The following is a 19674-nucleotide window of genomic DNA, read 5'->3' on the forward strand; positions in this document are numbered from 1 at the left end:
ATTTTTATTTTTAATCAACGAGTAACGGATAAACTGATCGTTCATTTTTTATTCGTTATTCGAAATTTGTCCCATTTTTATGCCAAACGATAGAAACGCAATCGCGCTGCTCGACGTTCAAATGGGTAAGAAACCGTGTGGAAACATTATTTTTAACATATTATAAAACAGTTAAGTATATGGAAATATTCATCGTACATTAAGCCTTACTTTGTCGTCGTAAAAACCCTGATCGTCTGTTCTTTGTTGGCCAAGCAATCGATCGGTCTCCAGATCGGTGTCCGCCTCCTCTTCGTCCGGGCCTTCCCCCACTTCGACATCCAGGTCTTCGCACGTATGTCTAACTTCCGATTCCTCGCTGTTGTTTTCTACACAAATTCTCCGTCTGCCGTCCGATATACTAAATTTTAATTAGATGTACTTAAAGATGGACAATTGATTTATAAGTATAGGACGTGGAAAAAATTGTACAGTGTAACGGGGACCAAATAGATTATGCTGCCCAAACACGAACTTTATTCTACATATATGGGTGACAGAACTTTTAACAGTAGAACTGTAATAATGAATTCTCAAATTGAAATGTTAAAGAAAATCAATTTTAATAGGCTTCGTAAATTTTAATGAGGTTACAAAAGCAACTACTACGACAACTTTTAAGTTGTGTAGTTTACAGTTGCCTAAAATGAAAGTTTTGGTCCCGTAAACAATTTTAGGATTTTAGACTGGCAGTCAACGTGTTAATGAAAGATTCTAGAGGCCAAAATAGGATGAAAATCAAGAATACTAATTTGTAGATGGAGGCACATATTAGATTTTTGATAAGGAATTTTTTTCTCAAAAGTGCGTAGGATTTCGAGGGTATGTCTATTGACCAAAAGTGATTGTAATTGACCCCTGCAACAAAATATATTTTTTTTAAAACGATTTGAAATTTTTTAATTTTGTCGAAAAATTTCACACTTCTCGAATTTTTTTCTCGAAAATCGGTAGGAATTCGAGGATATGTGTAATGACCAAAAATGATTGTAATTGAGCCCCACAACTGAAAATAATTTTTCCAAAATGATTTGCAATATTTTTTTGCCGTCGAAAAATTTCATATCTTCTAGAATTTTTTTCTCGAAAACGGGTAGGATTTCGAGGGTATGTGTAATGACCAAAAATGATTGTAATTGAGCCCCACAACTGAAAATAATTTTTCCAAAACGATTTGCAATATTTTTTTGCCGTCGAAAAATTTCATATCTTCTAGAATTTTTTTCTCGAAAATGGGTAGGATTTCGAGGATATGTGTAATGACGAAAAATGATTGTAATTGGGTCCCACAACTGAAAATAATTTTTCCAAAATGATTTGCAATATTTTTTTGCCGTCGAAAAATTTCATATCTTCTAGAATTTTTTTCTCGAAAACGGGTAGGATTTCGAGGGTATGTCTAATGACCAAAAATGATTGTAATTGAGCCCCACAACTGAAAATAATTTTTCCAAAATGATTTGCAATATTTTTTTGCCGTCGAAAAATTTCATATCTTCTAGAATTTTTTTCTCGAAAATGGGTAGGATTTCGAGGATATGTGTAATGACGAAAAATGATTGTAATTGGGTCCCACAACTGAAAATAATTTTTCCAAAATGATTTGCAATATTTTTTTGCCGTCGAAAAATTTCATATCTTCTAGAATTTTTTTCTCGAAAACGGGTAGGATTTCGAGGGTATGTCTAATGACCAAAAATGATTGTAATTGAGCCCCACAACTGAAAATAATTTTTCCAAAATGATTTGCAATATTTTTTTGCCGTCGAAAAATTTCATATCTTCTAGAATTTTTTTCTCGAAAACGGGTAGGATTTCGAGGGTATGTGTAATGACCAAAAATGATTGTAATTGAGCCCCACAACTGAAAATAATTTTTCCAAAACGATTTGCAATATTTTTTTGCCGTCGAAAAATTTCATATCTTCTAGAATTTTTTTCTCGAAAATGGGTAGGATTTCGAGGATATGTGTAATGACCAAAGCTGATTGTAATTGAGCCCCACAACTGAAAATAATTTTTCCAAAACGATTTGCAATATTTTTTTGCCGTCGAAAAATTTCATATCTTCTCGAATTTTTTTCTCGAAAATGGGTAGGATTTCGAGGGTATGTCTAATGACCAAAAATGATTGTAATTGAGCCCCACAACTGAAAATAATTTTTCCAAAATGATTTGCAATATTTTTTTGCCGTTGAAAAATTTCATATCTTCTAGAATTTTTTTCTCGAAAATGGGTAGGATTTCGAGGATATGTGTAATGACCAAAGCTGATTGTAATTGAGCCCCACAACTGAAAATAATTTTTCCAAAATGATTTGCAATATTTTTTTGCCGTCGAAAAATTTCATATCTTCTAGAATTTTTTTCTCGAAAATGGGTAGGATTTCGAGGATATGTGTAATGACGAAAAATGATTGTAATTGGGTCCCACAACTGAAAATAATTTTTCCAAAATGATTTGCAATATTTTTTTGCCGTCGAAAAATTTCATATCTTCTAGAATTTTTTTCTCGAAAACGGGTAGGATTTCGAGGGTATGTCTAATGACCAAAAATGATTGTAATTGAGCCCCACAACTGAAAATAATTTTTCCAAAATGATTTGCAATATTTTTTTGCCGTCGAAAAATTTCATATCTTCTAGAATTTTTTTCTCGAAAACGGGTAGGATTTCGAGGGTATGTCTAATGACCAAAAATGATTGTAATTGAGCCCCACAACTGAAAATAATTTTTCCAAAATGATTTGCAATATTTTTTTGCCGTCGAAAAATTTCATATCTTCTAGAATTTTTTTCTCGAAAATGGGTAGGATTTCGAGGATATGTGTAATGACGAAAAATGATTGTAATTGGGTCCCACAACTGAAAATAATTTTTCCAAAATGATTTGCAATATTTTTTTGCCGTCGAAAAATTTCATATCTTCTAGAATTTTTTTCTCGAAAACGGGTAGGATTTCGAGGGTATGTCTAATGACCAAAAATGATTGTAATTGAGCCCCACAACTGAAAATAATTTTTTCAAAATGATTTGCAATATTTTTTTGCCGTTGAAAAATTTCATATCTTCTCGAATTTTTTTCTCGAAAATGGGTAGGATTTCGAAGATATGTGTAATGCAGCTGTGCGCAGGTTGCCCATCCACAGGCGGAACTTTAAACGTTAATAACTTTTTAACGAAGCCTCAATCAACAAATTTTCGTCTTAATTTGGCCTCTGGAATCTTCCATTAGAATTTTCCCCAGGGAAGACCAAACACTCTGTATACAATAGTTGTTACTATTTAACTGTAAACATATCTTACTGCGATCAGTTGTTTCTTGGAAGTATCGAAGAAAAAAAGCAATTTGAGTTTACAATTATTCGTAATATCGTACAGTTCCTTGTTCTAAATACGAATTCAAAAGCAGAGTTGTTCTTTTCTTTGAATTTTTGTAAAAAAAGCACGATTTTTTGGCAAAAATGAGATATTACGTGCCAATGATGGGAAATTTCAGTTATTCTTCTGAAACGAAAGATCTTACAGGAAATCCCAGTGAAGAACTCATTGTTGCAAATGTTAATAGTTGAATATAAAAATGGAAAATTCAATTTTGATAGACACTATGACATGGAAGGTACGCAGTAGTATTTAATAAAAGTAAAGGCTACCTCGATTCTTTTACGTACAAACTTATTTGCGCATTAAAAACTTATACGAATGGCTTTTCATAAATAAATTGTAATGCAAGCAATGTAATGCTACGACTTTAAAGTAGCAAGAATCCATTTGGCCCGTGGTATAATCAGGAACGTAACTTGGCTAACGTATCTACCTATTACTCACTATTTTTATCTTCATCGATGTTTGTTAACATTAACAGTATTATGGTATTATGTATTTCAACTAGTTCTAACCAATTGGAAGATAAAAAGGTACACAAAGAACAGATACTTCTTTCCTGACAATACCACGATTTCTTTCCGCATCCTAAATAAAGCTAAGAAATACGTAACTAATTTAGCGAGTAAAACTTTCATTGTTTCATGATATGTTACGTTATAATTAAAACAACGGTTTCAACAATGAAAGTAAACACATTATGGTATTTATAATAAAAGCATACGGTTGCAAATGTAAACCACATTGATTAAAGTTTAAATCTTGCAAGGAAAGAAAAAAAAATGAGAACGCGTTTTAAAGATACATGTAGCTTGTCTCCATCGTGTGGGACACCCTGTATACGTATAAATTCAGCATAATGAAAACTCTTTTGTCTATTTTACATTAAACGCATACAAGAATTTCAAGGTTATTGAATGAATTTTAGAGAAAAGAAAGTAAAATACCTTGGTATCCAAATTGGACTGACGTTGGATTCAAGAGGTTCCTCCGTAGAAGATTTAACAGGTAATGTCTTAGTCCTTTGCAAAGCCATTCTAATATCTTTGATAGCAGCCTCCACTTCCCCGCCTACTTCTAAATTAACAATTTGCCTAGCTTGTGGTGCTGGTGGCGGTGGTGTGCCAAGAGGATCCAAACCATCAAGCTGTAACTCATTCGTGTCGTACGAGTTCTCCTTTTTGGGAATGAACAGATCAGGCGATGAACTTTTCAAAGAGTGCAAGATATCTTTGCCGACTGTCAAACCGGAAACCTCTTTCCCGACTTGATCGCTCTCCGTTGCAGTAGGATAACTAGTTTCGTTGACACGACTTCTCTGAATAATCTCCTTCTCGATCTCGTTGATTTGTCGTTTCATCAGCATCACAGTTGGATTATTGTTATCGGTATCGCTGGCATGGCCGCTGGACAGACCATCTTCGAGGACTGGCATACTGGTGTATATTCTTAAAGAGTCGGAATTGTTTCCCAAGTCGCCGACCGATCCGAGTAGCCCGCTGGCCGGTATTAATTCATTGTCCATCATCATTAAAGATACTTCACTGTCGAGGTCTCCGCAGTTACTGTCGCAGTCAGTCGTTTCGGGGCTTAAAGTAAAATTACGAGAATGCCCGACTTGTAACCCGACCTCTGTTTCTCCAAGATCTTCGCTGCTACCAGTGCCAACCGAAAGGTCCAAGAAATTGTTTTCGTGTTCACCAGACTGAAATACAAATAAACAACTGAGTTTAAGTAAATAGATAGATAATAGTAATATCATTAGAAAATTAATATAATCAGAGATTAATATTTTTAAACCTTATTTCTCCCAAAGATGTCAAGACACATCTTTCAAAATTTTAATTTGGAATTTAATCATATTTCCTCAATAACATGATATTAAAAATAACACAATTATTTCCACGGTCATTTGCATCCAAATGCAATGGTGTCAAGAAACACCTTTTAATCGAAATAGGAACAGAGGCAAACTAAAAATTTGTACATGATTATAATTATGTAAATCAAACCAATATCCAATTATACTTATAACAAATAGAAAAGTAAATTATAATCTATGAGATAGATACGTCTTCAGTACTATTTTTGTCCTGAATAGCTTTAAAGATCAACTAACTTGACCCGTTTCATAATTCTAAATAAAGAAAGTTATTACTAAATCATCATCGAAAGGAATCGTTACGCTTTCTTTTGTACCTCTTTCTCTTTGATTTCACGAAATGATTTGATTAACACGAAAGAAGTTCATACATTCTGTGTTACACGTACGCTTACATTTTGTGGAAAATAAGTCCATACATTCTGTGTTACACGTACGCTTACATTTTGTGGAAAATAAGTCCATACATTCTGTGTTACACGTACGCTTACATTTTGTGGAAATTAAGTCCATACATTCTGTGTTACACGTACGCTTACATTTTGTGGAAAATAAGTCCATACATTCTGTGTTACACGTACGCTTACATTTTGTGGAAAATAAGTCCATACATTCTGTGTTACACGTACGCTTACATTTTGTGGAAATTAAGTCCATACATTCTGTGTTACACGTACGCTTACATTTTGTGGAAAATAAGTCCATACATTCTGTGTTACACGTACGCTTACATTTTGTGGAAAATAAGTCCATACATTCTGTGTTACACGTACACTTACATTTTGTGGAAAATCAGTTCTATGTTTCTTGGGAGATTCGTGTACTAAAACCTCCTCTGTTGTTGGTAAACCGCTAGCCAATCGTTGGCCAACATATGCATTTCCTCCTTGCCTTCGCAATTCGTAATCAAGATCCTAAAATAAAAAACATAATAATAAATAAAATAAGGAATCGATATCAAACATTTTAATTTAGAATAAATTTCGAAAAAGAGAGAAATTAAGAATATTATGATACAGTCAGCGACAAAATTGAATGGGCACCCATTTGCGTTAGAGAAAGACAGTAAATTAGGAACCTTTTCTAATTAATTGCCACCTTTTTAATTCCTCGTTATAGTTTACATATTTATAAAGATATTTCGTAAGTTGTTTTATGTAATAAAGTGGTTTATTTTGAATAAGAATATTTACAAGCCTGAAAAATACGAAACAGTGTGGACATTATCATTTTTTCTCTATTTTACTATATTTACATTCTTTTAATATTTTATATTTCCTTCTGTAGCTTTAATAACTGCTTTTAAACGTTTTGGGATATTTTCTACGCAATGTTCGGATGATGTTTTTCATTATACTTTTCCATGAATGTTGTAAACTGCTGGAAAACAAAATTTTACCTGATTTTGCTAGTAATTAATGTTCCTTTATCCAATAAGGCTCATAAGTTTTCTATTCAAAAGCTCTAAATCTTTAAAAAAATTCATGGCTCTTTTTACTTTGCGTATCGAAGCATAATACACAAATTCTTCCAAATTTTCATTTATTAAATTAACATATCGAACAGCATTACAGAATTCATTAATTAATGTCAAATTTCCAGCAGCGAACCAAGAAAAGCACACCATAATGGAACCTCCACTGTTTTATGGTTTGCGAGATGAATTTTAGTCTAACGAGATGAATAATATCCACACTGTTTTCTTTTTCTGAAACTTATAAACATTCTTACTCAAAATAAACCACTTTATTTCTTTATTTCTGTCTTTATAAGTGTGTAAATTAGACTTGAAGCCTTTTTTATCTAAAACAAACGGGTGTCCACTAAATTTTGTCCCCCGACTGTATATTATCCACAATTATTCAATTAGTGAAGCCCTAAAATAAAAATTTGTTTGTTTTTACAGTTTTATTAACTGATTAATACTTAAAAATAGAGGAAAAATTCACTAAATAATTGTATTTCATATCAGGAAATTTGACGACCAAACAGTTCTTTATTTTGGAACAATCTAAGTCGTGTAAACATTTACATGCACTTGTTCTTAAAATTGTATTTTCGAAATAGGTACCAAAAGTATTTTTAAACCTGCAGAACCGATTTATATTAAATTTTTAAAAGTTATTCTACTGTAATATACACTCCTCATAAATCTAATGCTCAAAATAAAAACTTCTTCTCAAAACCAACGACTTTTGCTTAAAATACGCTGTTTTAACAGCTGTCATTTTTTCAAAAATTAATTTTTCCAAAATTAGCTATAAAGACCAGATTTACGCGTTAACGCATTTTTTTTTTGTATTTAATTTTAATTAAACATGATGGAATATACTGAAATCATTATTTATAGTACATATACGATTGATACCACAAACCTAATAACTTTATAGCATTCTTTAAACCTGATTTATTCAAGTAACAATTTATTCCTTTTTTGAAAGCCGAATAAATGTGATTAATAGATCAATAGATAAGAATAGTTTATCACAATTCAGCAACAATTTGTATTCATCAACAATTCCAATAATTTTTTAATGAATGTGGTAGCAAATTAAATATTTGGAACATTAAAACACTTTATCAATAGATATTCGCCATAACGTTAAATGTTATTGTATATATTGTGTATCAATTTTTAAACATTTTCATACACTTATTATGAACTTATAAAATGTATGAATTTCTGCATTTATACAATTTTTTCCAGAATTTATAACTAATTTATAAAATTTGGAAGTTCTACTTGCAAAATATTTAAATAAAAAATAATTCCTCTTTTACGAAAAATACCTTCTACTTTCCCCTTAGCCTTAATGAATATTTATTTAAATAAAATTTCGCTCCAATAAATTTTCATTGAGAATGAATCCATGTTCGCTATTCAGAAATTATAACCAGTTTGCTGATTTTCAACAACGTTAAAAGTAAAACAAATTAATAAATGTTCCATTTCCAGTAGAACGAAAAAGGGGAAATAATTGCACAAGAATATCTACTCCTATCGTACAAATTTGTTTTATATTTTAATAAAAATAAAATATGGAAAGTACTCGTACCTGAAATGGAAAAGATTCAGCGATGTTTTCTTTTTCTTTTGTTGGCGGTGGACACTTAAAAAATTCTTCGAGTACTTTTCGCGTTTCCGAGAATTCGTACAAATAATCGAATGTACTGCCACCGGATGATACGAGATTACTTATATTGTCAGTGGGCAATGTTGATGGTTTTAAAGAATCCTCTTCTTCATCTTCGATTTTTGGAGATGCAGGAGATTCATTTGCAGCTTGATCATCAGAGTAATTAATATTTGTTTCTACCACAGCCTTGTCTACGATGATTTCCGCAGAAGTGTCCTCCTTCTTTAAAATAAAGAATTAATTCAATTAATATCGATGTATTTAATTGAAGTATCGTTGTAACGTAACATTAGGAAAATAATAGAGACACACTCGCAATGTAAAATAATAGAATAAAAAAAGAATTAAGTGATAAGTTTTATTTTATTAATGTTCGCATCTTCTGTCTTCTATTAACTTATTCCTTGTCATTAATAATTCTTCTTAATTTATTATATAATCAATTAAATACAGTTTAACACATACGCTGCCTGCATACGAATGATTTAATTCCTATATATTGTTTTAAGTTTTTAATTACACTACCGAGACAATTAATACACTTTATTCAGAATATCTTATAGAATTTTTAAAGCAATTCCTAAACGTGTTAAAAAATAAACGAATTAAGTTCAACGGAGAACAATTTATTTGTAAATCTTAAATTCAAGTTTGATACCTCGTTGTGACTTGGTGTCGTTGGCAATACTCTTTGTGGGAATCCAGGTCTCGGTGTCATGTATACGGATGGTGACGATAGAAGGCAAGGAAGCTGAGTGTCACGTACTCCATAACGTCTTGGACTTTCAGAATACTGTGCTATTGGTAATTCACCGATCACTCTTGCCACTTTGTGATTGCGTTCTGAGGATGGTGAATCTACTTCGCAATCACTAGCTGGCGTAATTACCTAAAAACACATTTCATATAGAAAATATTTGATTTAAAAACCGTTTGACTTAATTTTTCCTTTATTAGAATACGTTAAAGATATTTTATCCTCAAAACATTTAATGTAATCTTTTAATAATAGATCAAAATACATTTTTGTAAAACGTGAATGTACAATTTATTTATTTGTTATTCAAGGAAAATGTAGGGGAACAAAAAGTAATTGAAACATACCTTAAAAAATTCTGAAGTATTACGATATGCTGTTGTTGGACTCGGAGTACTTCCAATGCTAGAACTTGGCGGTTCCGGAGGGATACGACCTCTTTGGGACTCTTCGGATTCAAGATTTAAATTAGTAGACGTAACTTGATTGGTATTATTAGAAGTTAAATCTAGTCTTAAATTTTGCCAGTTATCATCAATGTCATCGAACACAACAACTTCACCATCACTGACGATAGCCATACTTCTTGCCGGTGTTGTATGATTCGACTGATAATCTATACAACCCTTCGATAATCCATAATCGAGATCCATAATATTTTTTGGTATACTGTATTCTACATTATTGCTATTCAAAATTGAGTCATAATTAATAATACGATTACTGTGATTGCTCTTTGGAGAATCATAATCGAGGATAGATTTTGTTGGATTATGCCGCACCGAATGTATTTCCGAAGCAAATACAGTTTCTGTTACTTCCCTATTAGAACGCTGCTTTCTTATATCACCACATCTGAAAATGTACATACAACTCTTCTTTATTGAAAACAATATATAAATAATCTATCAAATACAACAAATATTTTAAGAAATTAAATTTTTATTTGCGTAAGTATCTATAAAAAGTTTTTCACTTACCGACTTCTTAATTCCCATATAGTTTGTGTATTTGGAGATTTATTATTTCTTTTAATTGATTGCTTGTTATCCGTTTGAATATCTTCGTTATTTAAGGAATTTGATGCGGCAAGAAAGCGTGATTTTCTAGCCGCTACTTTACCCCTACTTTGAGAAAAAACTTCCCGTCCGCCAGCAATTTCTATAATTCTGGAACAGATAATTGTTATCGAACAAAAGTATACGTAAAATGTACGTAAATTATAAAACATTATTTGAGGAATGTTTCTCTTTCAAAGGAACGCAAATAAGCTATTATCTAGCGAGTTTAAGATATGCGCATAAAAATGTAACAAGAATATAAAATTATACAAGATACAATGTTCTAAAATTATTTATTACTATTGCGCCTCGCAAAATTAAAATAAATTACTTATGTAATTTTAGAACCTAAAAACAGAACAAGTACAGAATTATATGAAAGAATTTGTAAATGTTACGTCTTCTACAAAACCTAAAAGATTTGATTCTGAAAGAAAACTAAAAATAAATACTTAAAATACAGTACTTTTATTCGAATATGTTTAGAACTGGTAAAACTTTATTTTATAACATATTCGTACTTCTTTGATTTGGTATTTACAATTTGAAGGTTATAAACAATTGTTAACTCACATTAATAATATTCATTTCACGTTTCTTTTTAAATAAATAAAATCGTTAAACGATTAAACGTATTTATCAAAAAGTTTTAACAGTTATTTTGTACTTTTTTTTTTCTTATACACTTCGTAGCAAAATAGGAATTGTAACAATATATCACACGAATGTTACATGCTTATAGACATTTGAAAATATAATTAGTTTTTTTTTTAAATATTTAATGTCTTATTGTGTAATAAGTTACTTTAAATTAGAAACACTAAAAACTTTGGTTAAAGATCACTCGTAAATACACTTGTATATGTTTTTATATAAATTTATAGGAAATATAATTTCATCTCTTCAAATAATTTTTGAAAAATGCATCGAACTATTATTTGCCAAGTATCTAGAACCTCATCTTTAAATGGCTGTTTATAGTACACCCTACAAATCGTGTAAACAAAGAGTACCAATAGATTTAATTGTAACGCCGAATATATTATTTACTTCATGTGTCTCACTTACTCTTCGCTAACAAATCTGTTTATTTAACATTTTATTTTTACTATTATATACGATCTACATATTAGATATATATTTTTTTCAAGAATCACCATAAAGAAATCTCAAGAACATCCATGATGTACCTAACCTAACATTAATTGCTATACAATATCTACAGACTATATTTCGATCGTGTCATTAACAAGTTTATCAATTATTTCTGAATTTACGTAAAAAATTTCTAGACACTTTACTTCACATCGGATTGCATGGCTCCATGTATAATGCAATAAACATATTTTCTTTTCAATTATTTGTTCTTCGTTCAGAAATCAATATAAAAAAGAAGCAACATTCAAATTAATTACAATTTTGAAATAAATACATTGTGTACTTTAATTTATTATTCCATTAATAAAATCACTCTTTGTTATTAAGCCAATAAAATATCAAAATATTATTTGAAGATTGAACTCGTCGTATCTTACAACTTTATACTCGAGTACAACAATGGATTTCAGAATATCATTTGTCAAATGCTTGCATCTATCTGCAATATTTGAAAACTATAAACATTAAAATGTATATACATTTGTAATATTATGTATTATTACGTAAAATCTATTTATAAAGTTTTTAAAATTACTCTCTATTTAAAAGAATAAATAGTTAATGTATTTTAGTATCGACTATTGCTGATTGTACAAGTTTTAAATCTTTTACATATAATTATGACTTATAATCAATGTGTCTGTATATTATTTTTTTATTCTTCGAATAATGTTATATTTCATCGTTTATACAAGGTGTTCATGAAATACGTAGCCAAACTTTAGGAACATATACTACTTATAGTAACGAATAAAAAGAGTCATATGAACATAAATTTAAAACGTTTCTTTTGAAAGTTATTATGTTTTGTTTAAACTACAATACTGTATAATGTGTCGTAGACTATTAAAGAAGTTTCAAAATGCATAAAGCATTTAAAATTTTATTGTATAGACTAACAAGAAGAGGATATCATAACCAGAAACCTTAAGTGTGTTTCCATAAATAAAAACTTAACCCTTTGACTGCGAAAGGTTTATATATACACCTTTACAAGTCTATTAATATATACTAAAGGCGAATATATATGCTCTCACAAGTTTATTGATATATACGAAAGGCGTATATATGTACACACTCTCACAAGTCTATCAATGTATATGAAAAACGTATTATATTACCGTACATATTATATTATTATTGAAGGAATGTGCAAGTTAAATAAATTAAAAATAGCTTAGATAGTGTGGCACTCTTCTGAGAGTGTACTACAGTCAAAGAGTTAAAGCATTTATATTAAGGAAACAGATTATGTAATCGATCCTCCTTTACCAATTTATCAGTTAATGAACTCGTTAACCTATTAAGAAACTTGAGCAGTGTAACTATACTCAATCTAAATCGTACATAAACCATATATGATTATATATCTTCAATGGAACATACAATTTACAATGATTTGAAATTAACACGTTCAATCGCAAGTATTGTTAGTGTTTACTTCTAACAGAAAGAAAATATAACATATAAACATATTTATTCGATCCATGTGTGAAACACAATCTTAAACTTTGGCTACGTATTTCAGAATCACCCTATACCGTAGAAGAATAAAATAGTTTACCTGGAATCTCTTAATTTATAACTGCGGTCACCCTTAGCAGATGTTAAAATGTATACAGGGCTTTCTTCGGGACCGCTATCATCTTGTTGCGAGTGACCCTGATGATCGCTACCTGGAAGGCTACCATACTGTGGTACGTCTTCGCTACGCCCAGAGGCAGATGAGGAACTCGAGGAAAGTGGTTTCGTATTAAGTGTGCCAAGTGAACCGAATGTTCCAAGTGGACTACTAACACCACCATTACCACCACTGATACCAACAGACAGTTGACTCTCCCCTGCGAAACCGGACACCATACTTGTTGTCCTGCAAAGCACAAATGTACACAATTACTAGAAATATTACGATTGGTCTTATATGCTACATATTTATTATATCATATTGTTGTCTGATACGTTAATATAATGCAATTATAAATTTGGATATACCGTAAAACATATATCAGTAGCATGTTCAGCATTGTTCTTTAATGCTATAGTAAAACTTCGACATCTGCAGTTTGTTATAGTAAGAAAAGAAAAGGAAGTAATGTGGAAATTAGAAAAGTTTTTTGAAATGTGTCAAATTCCACAAACCTTAAAGAATAAAATTATTGAATATGATGCTTTTGTGAAACGAAGGATTAAAGTTACATGAATGATTACAACAACATACAAGTAAAGTTGCAAAGAAATATTTTAATGAAAATAATATTAATTTACTGTATTGGCCAGCGCAAAGTACAGATCTTAACCCGATCGAACATTTATGGGACCATTTGGACAGAAACGTAGATGAAGACTGCACAAATAATGAAATCTTGTTCCAGAGGGCATTATCAAAAGCGTGGTTTGAAATAGACCAACATACAATTGATAAATTAATAGAAAGTATGCCAAGAAGACTTCAGGAAGTCATAAACAATCGAGGATATCAAACTTCATACTAAGTTCATACTTTCAGTTATTTCAAATTTTATTTTTCTATAAAATTACTTATTGTCAACATACTTTCCGCAGATGGCTAATACATATATCATATTGTTTTGTAGCTAATAAAAGTCATATCTGATTTGTCATACAATGTATATTTTGTTACATACTATTAATCAATATTTGTTAATTGTTTAAAAAATATTCTTTTGAAACTTGTCAACATACTTTACTGCTGGAATGGGTAGTTTGAAATTTATGTTTAAAATATAAATATTTTGAACAAAAATTTAAAAGTCATTCACCGAAAAATTAGGAATTTTAGACCACTTTAAATTTTATAGTGACAACAATCCCAAACACACGTCGCATGTAGCCAGGATATAACTGCTTAATAATTAATCCAAAGTAATAAATATTGCCTCTGCTATCATTTGATTTAAACGTGATAGAATATGTACATCTGATATGAATTAAAAATTAGAATTCGGATACACCATTAAAAATAAGATTGATTTTAAGAAAACATTAATAAAGAAACAGGGTAAAATTGATACGATCGATACCAAATAGATTGCGTGAGGTGGAACGTAATCGTGAAAATCGAATAAAAAATTAAGGTTTAATTTAAGCAATAATCAATTTTGTTTAACTGTATGATTTTAGTTGTGAGGCGTTTTCCAAATTGAATTCAACTAACTTTATTGTTTTGTGTATATAAACAGATTCATTTCTTTTTGTATTACTATTTACTAAATACAGATAAAAAGTTAATAAAAAATTAAATTAAAAAATTTCAAATCATTCTGAAAAAATTATTTTTGGTTGCGGAGGTCAATTACAATCATTTTTGGTGAATACACATACCCCCGAAATCTTACCCAATTTTGAGAAAAAAATTCGGGTAAGTGCTGAAATTTTTCGGCGAAAAAAAGATTTTGCAAATCGTTCTAAAAAAATTATTTTCAGTTGCAAGGATCGATTACAATCATTTTTGGTCATTACACATACCCCCGAAATCCTACGCATTTTCGAGAAAAAAATTCCTGACCGAAAATCTAACGTGAGACCAGAAATGCTTCCTTGAAAAACACCATAAAAATGGTCCAATTTTCAAACAGCCATAACTCCCACAATAATGAATATGTTTCATTGAAATTTTGGGGGGAAGTAGAGTTCATGGATACCTACAAAAAAGTGTGACACAACTTTTCTGTACACCGGCAACCAAATTTATTAAAAATGAAAAACGAATTTTTACGAAAAATCGACAAGGGAGCCCAAATTCGGCGAAAAAAAATTTCGAATCGTTCTAAATAAATTATTTTTGGTTACGGGGGTTAATTACAATCATTTTTGGTGAGTACCCATACCTCCGAAATCCTACGCATTTTCGAGAAAAAAATTCGAATAGGTATGAAATTTTTCGACAAAATTAAAAAATTTTCAATCGTTCTAGAAAAATTATTTTTGGTTTCTGGGGTCAATTATAATCATTTTTGGTGAATAGACATACCCCTGAAATCCTACCCACTTTCCAGAAAAAAATTCGAATATGTGTGAAATGTTTCGACAAAATTAAAAAATTTCCAATCGTTAAAAAAAAATTCTTTTTGGTTGCTGGGGTCAATTATAATCATTTTTGGTCATTACACACACCCCCGAAATCCTACGCATTTTCGAGAAAAAAATTCCTGACCGAAAATCTAACGTGAGACCAGAAATGCTTCCTTGAAAAACACCATAAAAATGGTCCAATTTTCAAACAGCCATAACTTCCACAATACTGAATATGTTTCATTGAAATTTTGGGGGGAAGTAGAGTTCATGGATACCTACAAAAAAGTGTGACACAACTTTTCTGTACACCGGCAACCAAATTTATTAAAAATGAAAAACGAATTTTTACGAAAAATCGACAAGGGAGCCCAAATTCGGCGAAAAAAAATTTCGAATCGTTCTAAATAAATTATTTTTGGTTACGGGGGTTAATTACAATCATTTTTGGTGAGTACCCATACCTCCGAAATCCTACGCATTTTCGAGAAAAAAATTCGAATAGGTATGAAATTTTTCGACAAAATTAAAAAATTTCCAATCGTTCTAGAAAAATTATTTTTGGTTGCAGGGGTCGATTACAATAATTTTTGGTGAATAGATATACCTCAAAAATCCTACCCACTTTCGAGAAAAAAATTCGAGAAGGTGTGAAATTTTTCGACAAAATTAAAAAATTTCAAATCGTTCTGGAAAAATTATTTTTGGTTGCTGGGGTCAATTATAATCATTTTTAGTGAATAGACATACCCCCGAAATCAGACCCAGTATCGAAAAAAAAAATCGACACTAAAAAATACCACGTGTAGTCTTCCGTATGCTAGAGTGGGATAGTAAACTTGAAGATAAAGAGAGTCAGGGCATAAACAAACGAAAACCGATCCTCCTGTTACCATTGCCTGAACAGAATATCAAAATAATACCGGTATTTATTTCGGTATTCGGTAGGATATTACGAGGATCGTTCAATAAGTCCTTAGAAAAGGATAGAAAAATAAATTATTTTAGGCAGATTTTTTCTAAGGACTTATTGAACGACCCTTGTAGTTCCACTATAGCTTTGCTGTAATAATACCGGTATAAAGCTCCCGGCTATGGGACACCCTGTATATTTGTCCGGTACATTCAACGTAGTATCCGACGAAGAATAATGATCGATAAATCAAAATAAGCTTACCTATCGGAGATGTCGCGCTCGAGGTCGATCATGTCTTCGGGTATCTCACGTGAATGATTCGAATGTGTGTTCTTGGAGGCGATTGCACGGGTGGTTGTGAGAGTGTTTGCGAACGTAGTCGCGAATGTACTCGTAAGGCTGGTGGTAACAGAGGCGGCCTCCTTCTGACAGAGGCTTTCATGCGGCTGACTAATCTGCGTGGAGGCCCCCGGACTCGGGGGTGGGCCACCCCTAGGCCGACATTTCGGGAAAAGTCGGTTCAAGTCTGCGTTTTCCAAGATCAGGCTTGTCATCGCCACTCCACATTCATCTCTTTTAACAGCCTGTCCATTCTAAAACATTGCAATATATCAAAACTTGACTATTTCCATTAATATATGTATATTGTACACAGGGTGTTCGGCCAGCCCTGGGAAAAATTTTAATGGGAGATTCTAGAGTCCAAAATAAGACGAAAATCAAGAATACCAATTTGTTGATTGAGGCTTCGTTAAAAAGTTATTAACGTTTAAAGTTGCGTCTGTAAATAAGCAATCTGCGTACAGCTGCGCGCGCACGATAGCTGTTCTACAGCCACAACTTTAAACGTTAATAACTTTTTAACGAAGCCTCGATCAACAAAATGGTATTCTTGATTTTCGTCTTATTTTGGCCTCTAGAATCCCCCATTAAAATTTTTCTCAAAGATGACCTAACACCCCGTATATGTATATCATACAAAACTAAATGTCAATACTCGAAAGAAACTAGACGAATGAAAATAATTGTTCAACTTCGTTTATTGCTAATAATTTGGTTAATATTTTATTACTTCTTTTTCTTTTTGTGTAATACACAAGTATTTCATATATTCAATGTTATAGCAAATGTGCAAACAAGCTCCATGATAATAAAGTAGAGGACAACATTTGATACAAACATTATCGTACAAAACTAAATGTCAATACTCAAACGAAACTAGACGAATGAAAATGATTGTTCAATTTCGTTAACTATTGCTAACAATTTGGTTAATATTTTATTACTTCAATATTCAATGTTATAGCAGATGTGCAAACAAGCTCCATGATAATAAAGTAGAGGAAACATTTGATTTGGAACCGTTGCGAATACGTTATTTATAATCGTCTGGTTACGATACGGTAATAAACTTGCAAAATTGGTTAATTCTAAACTAAGCTCAAACTGGCGGCTCAGTTATTGATTAAGTTATTGATAGATAAATACATGTATCGCATGTGATATTTCCAATACATAACGCCGCGCGCGTAATTTTTTTCTGGATAATATAAAAAGTTATTTTCGTTGCGAATTTTATAAAGTGTTTATCAGAGAAACACAATTTTCGTTGAAATTATAATTATAATTAACTGAATTTATTATGATTATAATTACTAAAATTGGTAGAAAAATTAATTTTGCAGAGCGAAAAGATAATATATTTAAAAAAAAAAAAATTAACAGATAATTTGGAAAACAAGCTTTTATACAGGGTGTTCGGGAACCCCTGGGAAAAATTGTAATGGGAAATTCTAGAGGCTAAAATAGGACGAAAATCAAGATATGAAATTTTTTTTTTCGTCGAAAAATTTAGGCACCTACTCCCTGTCGATTTTTCTTAAAAATTCGTTTTTCATTTTTCACAAATTTGTTTGACGCTGTACGGAAAAGTTGCCTAATGCTTTTTTGTAGGTATCGATGGACTCTAGATCAGAACAAAATTTCAATGAAATATATTCATTATTGTAGGAGCATGGCTCTTTAAAAATTGCAATACCTACTCGAATTTTTTTCTCGAAAGTGGCTAAGATTTCGGGGGTATGTGTATTCTCCAAAAATGATTGTAATTAACCCCCGTAATCGAAAATAATTTTCCCAGAACGATCTGAAATTTTTTAATTTTGTCGAAAAATTTCATACCTAATCGAATTTTTTTCTCGAAAGTGGGTAGGATTTCGGGGGTATGTCTATTCACCAAAAATGATTATAATTGTCCCCTGCAATCGAAAATAATTTTTCCAGAACGATTTGAAATATTTTAATTTTGTTGAAAAATTACACACCTCGAATTTTTTTCTCAAAAGTGGGTAGGACTTCGAGTGTATGTCTAATGACCAAAAATGCTTGTAATTGACTCCTGTAACTAAATATAATTTTTTTAGTATGATTTGAAATTTTTTAATTTTGTCGAAAAATTTCACACCTTCTCGAATTTTTTTCTCGAAAGTGAGTAGGATTTCGAGTATATATCTAATGACCAAAAATGATTGTAATCGACCCCTGCAACAGGAAATAATTTTTCCAGAACAATTTGAAATTTTTTAAGTTTGTCGAACAATTTCACACCTTCTCGAATTTTTTTCTCGAAAGTGAGTAGGATTTCAAGTGTATGTCAAATGACCAAAAATGCTTGTAATCGACCCCTGCAACTGAAAATAATTTTTTGAGAATGATTTGAAATTTTTTTTCAATTTTTTAATAACTTGATAACGAAGCCTCAATCAACAAATTAATATTCTTGATTTTCGTCTTATTTTGGCCTCTAGAATTTTCTTTAGTAATATCTCTAGACATTTCTTTAGTAATATCTTGGAAACTATATGTATAATTCCCAAAACTAAAACTTTATATTTGGCATTCGTTTCCCCGCCCCCCTCGCCCCTCCAAATTTCATATCGATCGCCCCGCGGTGTCATTTAAAAGGATATCGAATGTTAGTTAGTAAAATACTATTTTAATCCAACTCGAATATGTACAGCATTGATGGAATACGAAGTAGCCAAATCTAACTTAGTATTTCGGAAATTAATTAATTCACGAAGTTAAAATGGTATATTTTTCATCCTTTTTCTCTTCCATTTAATCTCTTGAAATTTCACATCGATTGGCCGCGGGTACCTTTCGGAAGAACAAACTCTTGTATTGGTTTAATTATGCTCCTCACTGTACCTATGTCTCGTATGAGTCATACGAGGAACCAGGGTCAGTACGGTACTAAGCTGTGCACATACACAGGGAGGCAGACTTAAAATGTGCCGATTGTATCT

General features: G+C 31.2%; 1 protein-coding gene across 9 annotated transcripts in view; it reads right to left on the minus strand.

Moving 5' to 3' along the window:
• Positions 1-19674, minus strand: part of LOC122403668 — an 89825-nt gene that overhangs the window by 62321 nt on the left and 7830 nt on the right. For 8 of the 9 annotated variants that reach the window (XM_043407313.1, XM_043407312.1, XM_043407311.1 and 5 more), the window contains exons 2-10: positions 16628-16959; positions 12983-13288; positions 10180-10368; positions 9547-10054; positions 9101-9331; positions 8362-8664; positions 6085-6219; positions 4371-5128; positions 211-400 (exon numbers count right to left, since the gene is read on the minus strand). In XM_043407313.1, the coding sequence (XP_043263248.1) occupies positions 211-400; positions 4371-5128; positions 6085-6219; positions 8362-8664; positions 9101-9331; positions 9547-10054; positions 10180-10368; positions 12983-13288; positions 16628-16920 (2913 nt within the window). In that variant the 5' untranslated portion in view covers positions 16921-16959. The remainder of the gene's footprint in view (positions 1-210; positions 401-4370; positions 5129-6084; positions 6220-8361; positions 8665-9100; positions 9332-9546; positions 10055-10179; positions 10369-12982; positions 13289-16627; positions 16960-19674) is intronic. The other variant, XM_043407310.1, reaches the window with a different exon arrangement.

Source organism: Colletes gigas, unplaced genomic scaffold, assembly GCF_013123115.1.
Source record: "Colletes gigas isolate AHSC1104 unplaced genomic scaffold, ASM1312311v1 Colletes_gigas_Sc00068, whole genome shotgun sequence".
NCBI lineage: Eukaryota > Metazoa > Arthropoda > Insecta > Hymenoptera > Colletidae > Colletes > Colletes gigas.